General features: G+C 37.3%; 1 protein-coding gene across 1 annotated transcript in view; it reads right to left on the reverse strand.

Annotated features, from left to right (window-relative positions):
- The window catches only part of LOC148949862 (thioredoxin-related transmembrane protein 1-like), a 31,635-nt gene extending 20,721 nt beyond the window's left edge, over positions 1–10,914 (reverse strand). Inside the window, exon 1 of the mRNA XM_089091340.1 lies at positions 10,743–10,914. Coding sequence (XP_088947466.1) covers positions 10,743–10,870 — 128 coding nt within the window. The 5' untranslated portion in view covers positions 10,871–10,914. The remainder of the gene's footprint in view (positions 1–10,742) is intronic.
- Positions 10,915–11,466: the final 552 nt, after the last annotated feature.

An 11,466-nucleotide genomic window follows, 5' to 3' on the forward strand; every position in this document is an offset into this window, starting at 1 on the left:
CAATTTCTGAATTAGTAACAAATAGAAAGCATTTTTCAATACACATTCCATTAAAAACCTGTTTTTAATTACTATGGGTCATGGTTTGCTCTTTAATAAGTTCCAACTATTGCAGCTATGATGATTAGGGATGATTAAGGCAAGCAGAGGCTGCTGGAAATAGCATTGAATGACACTTCAAATGGTACATGCTCTTTATCTCCAAAAATACACAAACTTTTATAGAACAAAGTTAATACAAGTTCATGAGTTATTGCCCTTTGAAGGAGGTGGAGGTGGATACAGCTAAATACCTCCCAGGGGCATAGCTTATGTTCTATTCAATTTTTAATAAATTTATTCAAAATTGGCCTGAGAAATATAATTGAAGTCATCAGAATATCTAAAATGTTGCTTTCTGTCAAAGGATGTGAGATCTTATTAGATTCTGACTTCTATCTGATTTCTTTCCTATACTACTACTAACTCACTGCAGCTCCAAGCCACCTGAGGGCAATAGAGCTATGCATCCTATTCCTCCTTTCCTATCTATTCTTTACACCCTCCCAAAGAAGTTCCAATTTTTCTCAAGTCTTTTCTTACAATCTCCTGCCAACCCTTTTGGGGACAACTTGCTTTTCATTTGGCCTTAGATGGTTGACCAAAAAGGAAGATCTTTGGCAATTTGTCATCCTTTATTTGCAGAACATGTCCTAGCCCTATGAACCATTCTCTCATAATAGCCATAGAAAGCAGGATTGAATAACATTTTTTGTATAGCTTAATATTTAAAATATGGTCAGCAAGATGTTACCCAAAAGAATCCTCACTGATTATATTCTATCCCCTCACCAGCACAGCTTTCTGCCAGGGATATCAGTTGAGACCAATCTCCTCGATACATTACCTTAAATTACACCTAGGAGTAATTTAAGGATTTCTCCATGTAGAGCTCCAGAATGATGACTTGAGTTGTATACAAAGTTCATTAGTGACCAGGTGATGTTCCATGTTCAGTAGCATCCCAATTGAGTTTACACTCTATGGAGGACCACTCAGCATCAGCATTTGTTTGAAAACATATGCAGATTCAGTAGTAACTGTTCCATTAGACAGTTTGTTACAACTGTTGACAATGCATGTTGAAAAGAATTGAGTTTGGACTCTAAATATTGTAGACTGCTTGACAAGTTCCAGGTGATGATCTCTAGTTTTTGAGTTGGTACCAACAGTAGGGAATAATACTGGGAGAGTATTAGCCCTCAATAACTTACCTTAAATCACGTTGTCCAGCAAAATAAGAATTAAATCCTGTAGAATCGCTGGTTAGTGATGATGATGGTTGGATGTCTCAATGGCATCCCACTCAGTTCGCCACTGCTTTGATGACCATTCTCCATTAACACAACTTTTAAAGGCAGCAGTACTGGGGGTGGTGGCCACTTCTTTGGTGAGCAAATTCCATAAACTCACTATTATATTAGTGAAGACGTTATTGTGTAGTCTAGTGGCAGCTCTCTTCTGATATAGTTTTGTTTCCAACTGTGTTCCCTAGTATAACTTGTAGTAGTATAACTTGTAGGCTAAAATGGCATCCCCTCTATTTCTCCTGTAAACAAGTGTAGGAAGATTGAGCTTTGATAGTCTTACAGGGTAGGAAAGCTCCCACATGCCAGCTATCACTTTAGTGGTATGTCTCTGCACATCTCCAAGAACTTTTATGTCTTTTTTTTAAATATGGGGAGACAAGAGACATTCCAACTTCAAGCTTAGGATGCACAAGTCTCTTATATAGAACACTGATGACTTTAAGGGAACAAGTGGAAATAGTACACTTAATCAGTCCCAAGGTCCCAAGACATATGACATCATTAAAAATCACTAGTATAAAGGAATCCCTGTGGACCTGATTCTATTGGATCTGGATTTCAGTGGATGTCTCAAATCCTGTTCATATAAGAATGATATTAGCTTAATTCAGGGAATTCAGAGGAATACCACTAAGTACATAGCTGGCCTACATGATCTCCAAAAACAAGAGACTTGAGCACCTGCAGCTGCCAAAACTGGTTTTCACACTGCCATGGTGACATGATGCTGGCCTACAAGCATAATACTCAACCAAATAAGCCCCTCTTCACCAACCATTCAAGCCAGCAACATGCAAGAGGCCACTCACATAGGCTGCCAAAACATCTGGTTAATACAGAAATGCAGCAACATTTCTTCTCCAAGCATCTGAACTACCCATACCATTCAATTACCCACTGATGCCAACCTTATCATAAGAGTGTTTTGCTGGGAGGCTGATGCTGCTTGTCATACCCAACCATCTTGCATAATGTATCTGAAGTTGCAGTTGTGTCAGCTTTAAACTGCTGAAGAAAGGTCATTACAGGCCATACCTACCATGTGGTCATTGTTACCAAGTGGGCTTGAATTGCATCTCTACAGCAGACCTCTTTTACAATATGTCACTGGGCCCCAACACAGTGACATTTCACCACCCTCAACACACTGTACAACAGATCCAGCATGGACCTTAATTTTGCTCCTAAGTGCAAATTAAGGTAGAATTCCCACAGAAAATAACCAGACAATACTCATCTGTATTTTGTTATGCCCACTTTCAGAACCATACTTGACCTCTTTTATCATAGTTGCTTCCAATATTCTAATCTTGGTTAGCAGACTTGGGTTCTTATTCTTCTTAACTTTTTTCAAGTATGAAAAAATACCCTACTTTTAACATCTTCACTGCATCCCTCATCTTTAGCAATAATTCTGCCCAGGAAGGCCAGGATTTACCAATAGACCCAGGCCTAGGGGCGCACAATAGATTATCACTGAACAATTTTTTTTCTTAACAAAAACTGGACTGGTGGGAATTACTGTCAAACTGCCAGGTGCACTCTGCTACCATGCAAATCCACGCCTCAGAAATCAAGAAGCATGCAAGTGAGCTATTGAATTTGTATTAAACAATCTTGAGCCTATGATGTATATGAATGCTTACATTTGAAATGCTTCTAGGTAGAAAATATTGATGAAGGAAAAAAAGCATGACTGACTAATGTTAGCAAGGTTCTACATAATTTTGATGCAGTTGACATATATTCAAACATTGACATTGCCTTAAGAATGGTTCTTAATGTGTCAGACACAAACTGCACAGGAGAAAGATCCTTCTCTATGCTTTACTGGGTGAAAAACTACTTAAGATCTTCAGTCAGCCATTCTAGAGACATTCCAACTTCAAGCTTAGAATGCACAAGTCCCTTATGCAGAAGACTTATGACTTTAGGGGAACAAGTGGAAAGAGTATGCTTAATCAGCCCCATGGTTGAACTAGCACCAGCAGCAGACTTCTTAGCATGAGTACTGAATTTTAATTCAACACCAATAGTGATTCCAAGATCTTGTTCAATATTTACAGAGGAAAGTGGGTGACCTGAAGTAAAATAAGAGCAACAAGGGTTCACTTTGCAAAAATGAATGACTTGGCACTTGACAACTTAAATCTAAGAGGCCAAGCCTCAGCCCATTGATCAAGCCGTCCAAGATTATTTTGTAGAAGGGCATGATCTTCACAGGACAAGGCTGTTCCAAAGAGTATTAGGTCATCAGCAATGAGCATTAGCTTACTGCCGATAGTGGAAGGAGCATCATTGATGAAGATATTAAAAAGTGTAGGACCCAAAACACTTCCCTGAGGAACTCCACTTAAAACATGCTTAGACAAACAAAGAATATGGCTACCAGAGTAATCAAATAACTGAACACATTGAGATTGCATATAAAGAAAATCATGGATCAAGAGCAGGCACTTCTCTTCAAGCTTGACAGCACGTAATTTGATTGCATGTCACTTGTGACAAACTTTGTCAAAAGCTTTAGAAAAGTCAAGCAGAATCATTTCAGCAGGCACCCCTGTATCAAGTAACTTAGTAATATGGTCATATTTTTAACTTACAGGATCCTCAGTGCCTTTAGGGAAACATCCCTGTTATGGCACTCTCTAGATGGCTGTCAGTTGGTTCATCAAATATTGTTTCTCTGATACTTGACTATCTGAAATTCTGCAATTTAAACCATGTGTATGGGTCTCCCCAGAGTGTATGGCCAGTGCAGCCCCAGCACAAGATCAAACTTTGGAAGAGTGTGCACAGATGGTAGTATTAACAGTTTTAAGTCAATAAAGTCAGATGTTTAAGAGTTGTGTGTGTACATGTGTTCTTTCCAGGATTGATTAAGTCCATTTTTTAATTTTTTAATTGATTGAGTCCATTGAGGGTGTCTGCTTTCACAAAACCTTCTGGGAGACTGTTCAAGTCGTCTACAGCTCTTACACTCCAGAAATTGGTTCTTGATTTATTTAGGGCATAGGTTTGAACACTTACCAAGTGACCTCATCTAGTCTGGGTTTTTGGGGAGCTGAAAGTAATTTTCAAAGCTGAGTTTTCCCAACTTGTTTTTCATTTTGTACATCTGGATTTGGTCTCCTCTTTTTCTTCTGTACTTGAGTGTTAGAAGTTCCAGTTTCTGTGACCTCTCTTCATAAATCATCTCTTTGAAGCCTGGAAGAAGCTTTGTGGCTGGTCTCTGAACTTTTTCTATCTTGGCTGAGTCTGTTTTATAGTGAGGCCCCCATATGACATTACCATACTCAATAGTAGGTCTTACTAACTTCAATGAGATTCAAGTGTGTGATTCATACACTTGAATCTCACAATACATATGATTCAAGGAGATTGGTATCAACAGATCTTCCAGAACAAAAGCCATGCTGTGAGCTGTGCAAGAGATTATTTGCCTCAAGATGTCTAATAACTGCAGAATTGATTATTCTTTGAAGAACCTTAACAACTACTGATATCATGCTAATAGGTTGGTAATTTTCAGCAAGGTCCTCTCTACCTTTCTTTAATATTGGAATGATATTGACTGGTTTCCAATCCAGAGGTAATCTGGAAAGATTCAATGATAACTCAAACAGTAGAGGTTGGCACAAAACTGTTTGACATTGATGGAGGATAGAAGGATGAATGCAACCTGGACCAGGAGATTCATTCATATTTAGGGACATAAGTTCCTTTAGAACTATTGTATCATTAATCAGAATAGGTTACATATTATTTGATATATCACATATAGGGGGTGGGGCAAAAAAGAACCCTGACAAAAAAGCAGATAAAATTTTAGTTTATCTACTTTTTACTATCTTGGAAAGGGGCTAGGTTAGGAAATAACACTTTCAGGGATGAATCTACAGGCTAAAGTATGTCCAGGGAAGGCATATTGAAGTACCTACCCCCACTCCTTCTCCCTCTAGAGGACAGTGACCTTTGATGACCTTGAACAACTTTGAGTTATAATAGTGAAACCCTGCAAAATAGATCTCCTGCTTAAATGAAGTACAAAAAAACTGTCTTCAGCTTCACAACTTTGCTCAGTTCCTTTTAATAACGTTTCAAAGACCAGCAAATACATATCCTAAATTTAGAAGAAATAAAACATTGATATGGCTTAAAATTCTACTCAAATAACAGGAATTGTATTTTTAGAACTAAAAAAAGAGTGACAACTGAAAATTAAAGTAAAATATTATTTAGTCAAGATTTCAATAGGTATGCAAATTTCCATGACTTAGAAATCAGAAGAAGATTAACATAGAAGCTTGGAAATATATTCACAGAGTATGTTTTTGGCCCTGAATTCATTACTGGAACTCTCATTTTCAAACAGTTCGTGGTAACGAACTGTAAGTAAGGAGCAACCTGGCTCAATGGTAACCAAAACTCTAGAAAACAGGATTTTGATACCAATAGATATATCAAAAGAATCAGATTTTAATGCTGATTTCAAATATATAAGTTTCATCAAGTTTAGTCCAACCCATCAAAAGTTACACATCTGAGAAAATTTGGCTGATTTTTGAAAAAAGGAGGAAAGACCCCCCTAAAAGTATTAAAACTTTAATGAAAATCACACCATCATATTCAGCATACCAGAGAAACCTACTGTAGAGGTTCCAAGCTCCTATCTACAAAAATGTGGGATTTTGCATTTTTTGCCAGAAGAAAGGTCATGGATGCATTTTTTTTCCCCCAGGGGTGATCATATTGACCCAGTGGTCCTAGAATATTGTGGGAGGGCTCATTGGAATGGAAATTAAAAGTTCTAGTACCCTTTTTAAGTGACCAAACAATGTATGGCAACTAGGCCCCCTCCCATGCTCATTTTCTCCCCAAAGTCACCCACTCAAAATTTTGAAATAGCCATTTTGTTCAGCATGGTCAAAAATATGATAACTATGTCTTTTAGGATGACTTAATCCCCCAAAGTCCCCAGGGGGAGGGCTGAAAGTTATGAACTTTACCCAATGTTAACATATAGTATTGGTTATTGGGAAGCATACAGATGTTTTCAGGGGGGATTTTTTCTGGTAGTAGGGGGTGGGTGGGTTGGGGGTTATGTGGGAGGATCTTTCCATGAAGGAACTTTTCACGGGGGTGGGGACAGTGCTATGAAGGGGGTGCCAGATTTCCAGCATTATTTAAAAAAAGATCAGAAATCAAATAAAAAAAAAACAAGTTTTTCCACTGAAAGTAAGGAGTAACATCAAAACTTAAAAGGAACAAATAATATTACATATATGATTAGGTTCACCCCCTAGTCAATACCTTGCTCTTTAAGCCAAAAATTTTTTAATACTTTCCTAAGAGCTATTTATTCTATTTAACGGCCTTTGTGATTAAGTGGTCATTTTTAAAGAATTAGAACAAAATTTGAACTTTAGCTTAAAGAGCAAGGTAATGACTAGGGGGCAAACCTCCTAATATATGTATTAAAAATATATGAATATAGAAGTTTGTTTTGTAAGTTATGTATATTTATTACTAATAAAAACGTTTGTAAATTAAAATTAAACAAGTTTTGTTGATTGATGAAGTCGTCAATGAAGAATTAAAATTCAACAAACACACACAAACAGCGGTTGCCAAAGCATCTCAGACCCTCAGAATAATTAAGCGTACAGTAGGTAGCAGATCATCTAAAGTCACGACAAAGCTGTACAAGGGTCTTGTGCAACCATTGCTGGAGTTTGGGATGTGTGTTGCCATTCCCCTGAATGAGATTGACCAACAGAAAATATAGTCTGTTCAAAGGCATACAACCAAAGCTGTTCATGGATGCAAGAACCTCAAGTGTACATCTTTCTTGAAAAAACTACAGCTCCCAGCACTTATCTACAGACAACAGAGGGGCAATGTCATCATGGCTTATAAGCTACTGCATGCTGATTCCTCTTCTCAGAGTCCTTTACAACTTGACAAATCATCCAGGATAAGGGGCATAGTAAGAAGCTGCTCAGGAAAAGAGCTCACAGCAGACTCCAAAACCACTACTTCTCCAATAGAGTGGTGGGCCCCTGGAACAGTCTTCCCAATGCAGCTGTCACCACTCCCTCTGTCAATGCATTCAAGATCGCCATTGATAAGAATTGGTCCACCAAACCATGGAAAACAGAGTGATGGTCATTTTTAAAGAATTAGAACAAAATTTGAACTTTAGCTTAAAGAGCAAGGTAATGACTAGGGGGCAAACCTCCTAATATATGTATTAAAAATATATGAATATAGAAGTTTGTTTTGTAAGTTATGTATATTTATTACTAATAAAAACGTTTGTAAATTAAAATTAAACAAGTTTCGTCGATTGATGAAGTCGTCAATGAAGAATTAAAATTCAACAAACACACACAAACAGCGGTTGCCAAAGCATCTCAGACCCTCAGAATAATTAAGCATACAGTATGTAGCAGATCATCTAAAGTCATGACAAAGCTGTACAAGGGTCTTGTGCGACCATTGCTGGAGTTTGGGATGTGTGTTGCCACGCCTCTGAATAAGAGTGACCAACAGAAAATAGAGTCTGTCCAAAGGCGTACAACCAAAGCTGTTGATGAATGCAAGAGCCTCAACTATCCATCTTGCCTGAACAAACTACAGCTCCCAACACTTGTCTACAGACAGCAGAGGGGCAATGTCATTATGGCTTATAAGCTACTGCATGCTGATTCCTCTTCTCAGAGTCCTTTACAACTTGACAAATCATCCAGGATAAGGGGCATAGTAAGAAGCTGCTCAGGAAAAGAGCTCACAGCAGACTCCACAACCACTACTTCTCCAATAGAGTGGTGGGCCCCTGGAACAGTCTTCCCAATGCAGCTGTCACCACTCCCTCTGTCAATGCATTCAAGATTGCCATTGATAAGAATTGGTCCACCAAACCATGGAAAACAGAGTGGGACGCCACCAAACCAGTGACTCCTCATCATCACTGACCAGCGACTCTACAGGATCTTTCCTTATTTTGCTGGACAATGCGATTTAAGGTAATTTAAGGTAAGTTTCAAGAAAACCATTTAACCAAATAAAAGTAAAATTAATATGCAAATTTTGTTTTCATTATTCATGTATGGTGAGCCAAAATCAAAACCTGCATCAATTCAAAAACATTCAAAAATTAAATAAAAAAAAAACAAGTTTTTTTTAACTGAAAGTAAGGAACAACATTAAAATGTAAAATGAACAGAAATTATTGCATACATGAAAGGGGCTGTCCCCTCCTCAATGCCTTGCTCTTTATGCTAAAGTTTGACTTTCTCACAACTCAAATTTTTTAAACAATAAAAAACTTTAGTGTAAAGAGTGAGGTGTTGAGGAGGGGACAGCCCCTTTCATATACAGAATAATTTCTGTTTGTTTTAAGTTTTAACATCATTCCTTATTTTCAGTTAAAAAAACTTTTTTTTTATTTAATCATAACCGAAACCCTTTCCAAGATAGCAAAAAAGTAGCTAAACTAGAATTTTCCCAAAAACTTTCCTATATATAGGCCCCAAATCTTGGACATTATATACATATAGAGTAACTATAGGGTAGGTCCCCAGTATTCAGCCAGTGCCTAATTTCACACAGATATTGTGATTAAAAGTATCTTTCTTCTGCATACACAACAGGCTCCTAATTTTGGATAACATGTATATAGGTTTAGATAGTTGGGACTGGTAGACTAAAATCTTAGAAAACTTTTGGTTTTTCAATGTTTGAATTCAGACAAAATTACCCTACAGTAGGCTATAACCTATTCAAATACAATTATGTGTTTCTTTCCACTTAGGTTAAATCTGTCAAAGGTTGACTATGTCTGTGATTAGGATATGTTGTTCTAACCAGGGGCAGAGCTTAGGCAGGGGGGACTCCCTCTCCCCTCCCAAAGTTCCAAGGCATTAGCATGCAGTGTTGATGCCTTGGAGCTTTAGGTGTTTTTGGGATCTTAATATAGCTTATTTGTACACGTTTGTTAGTGGACAGGACAATTTTGTCAGTCTGGTTCTAATTCAGATCCTATTTCTAAGATTGGACAACATTTTCAAAGATTTTGCTCAAGCTTTAGATGTGTAGCTAAGATTAGACTCTATTGCTGTCTATCAGTTTGTTTTTGAATTTTTTGTAAGTATATGGTGAAAATGGGCTATTCAAGCTAATCATATAGGGTAAAACACCATTATTCAATTGAGCAAAATTATGTAAAACTAAAAATGGTAAAATTCTACTTTAGCTACTTCTGGCTATCTTGGAAAGGAGTTTGGTTAGGAAAATGACATTTTCAGGGATGGATCTACAGGCTAAAGTATGTCCCAGGAAGGTATTTTGAAGTACCTACCTCTACTCATTCCCCCTCTAGAGGGTCCTGACCTTTGGGGACCTTTAAAAATCTTTGTGTTATAAAAGTGAAACCTTGCAATATAGATCTTCTGCTTAAAATGAAGTCCAACTAAATTGTTTTCAGCTTCACAACTTTGCTCAATCCTGATTTATAGAGTTTTAAAGATATGCAAATACATTTCCTTAATTTTGAAAATTAACATTGATATGGCTTAAAATACTACTTAAAAAACAGGAATTGCATTTTCAGAACTAAAGCCAGAGAAAAAGAATCTTATAACTGAAAATTAAGGTAAAATTTTGTTTTGTCAAAATTTCAATAGGTATAGACCTGTCATGTAGTCAAATTTCAGGATCCTCTAGAGGGAGAATGAGAGGAGGTAAGTGGGCTACTTCAAAATACCTTCCCAGGACATATTTTAGCCTGTAGACCCATCCCTGAAAGTTTCATTTTCCTAACCTCACCCCTTTCCAAGATAGGTAAAAGTAACTAAAGTAGAATTTTACTGTCAAAATTTCAATAGGCCTAGCCTACTTATCATGTAGGCAAAGTTCAGAACCCTCTAGAGAGAGGAATGAAGGTAGGTACTTCAAAATACCTTCCCAAGACATACTTTAGCCTGTAGACCCATCCCTGAAAGTTCTATTTTCTTAACCTAACTGCTTTCCAAGATAGGCTAGCCAAAGTAGGCTAGCTAAAGTAGAATTTTACCATAACCAATCTTTCTCAATTCCTCTTTGGTAACAAGATGTGAGGGTTTTAGTTTTACATAATTTTGCTCAATTGGATACTGTTTATTTACCCTACCCTATTTGTGCAAATCAAATTCTTAATGTGAAGATTTTCACACATCCTCTGGTGAAACAATCCACTTTCTAGGTGGTGTGAAAGAGATTCTCCAAAAGTTTAACTGCTGAGGAAGTGATTAACTCTCTGAATGGGCCTAAGCTACTGGGGATCTTGCTCTAGCCTGGTCAATCAGGCCAATCCTGCTGGCTGGAGAAGTCTTAGCTTGTTAGGCTACTTACAACTCAATCATCCATTCGCCTTTTAACAAGTCTTTCCAGTTATCCTCATTAATATCTAAGATATCATCCTCTTTTGCACAGACAAAAGTAGCTAGATACAGGAATAATACTGCTTTGAAAGATATCATTTTTAGTTTTGCCAGTTTTAACTTTGCCAGTTACCGGTAACTTAACTATTTCGTACAAAAATATGAACAAAGAAATAAAAACTGGTGGGTCACAGATTTAAAATCTTATAAATAAATGACTAAATTATTGTTATGAAAAAGCTGGCACACTTTTGATTAGTATTTCATAATCAAGTTCTTCATTTTTTTTCAATTAATAATTATACATTTTATCATTACGAGTGCTCACCAGTGTTTAGAGCTGCGTTATCAGACATAAGATTCAAATATGGGTTGATACCCTGCTTTGCACCAGTCGTTTTCAGAAGTCTGGGTTCTACACGAGTCTACTAACAACCGTTTTCAGCCATCGTGTTTTCTATCGTGCTTAAGCCCGGGTTTCTTAAATCTGGAACCTGCTTTAAAACCAAGTTCAAACACGGGGTTCACAGTAATTGACGCTAAAATTTAAAAATGAACTACAAACCCGAGTTCACAGGAAAATCTATTCTGATGGATCTGTTCAGGGTGAGAGAGATGGAACAGGAGTATGTATTCCATTGCTGAACCTTAACTTTTTTTCACCCCCCCCCCCCATTTGAGATCTTCCATTTTGT

Source organism: Artemia sp. Qi Xiang Cuo, chromosome 7 (genome assembly GCF_049724085.1).
Source record: "Artemia sp. Qi Xiang Cuo chromosome 7, ASM4972408v1, whole genome shotgun sequence".
Taxonomy (NCBI): domain Eukaryota; kingdom Metazoa; phylum Arthropoda; class Branchiopoda; order Anostraca; family Artemiidae; genus Artemia; species Artemia sp. Qi Xiang Cuo.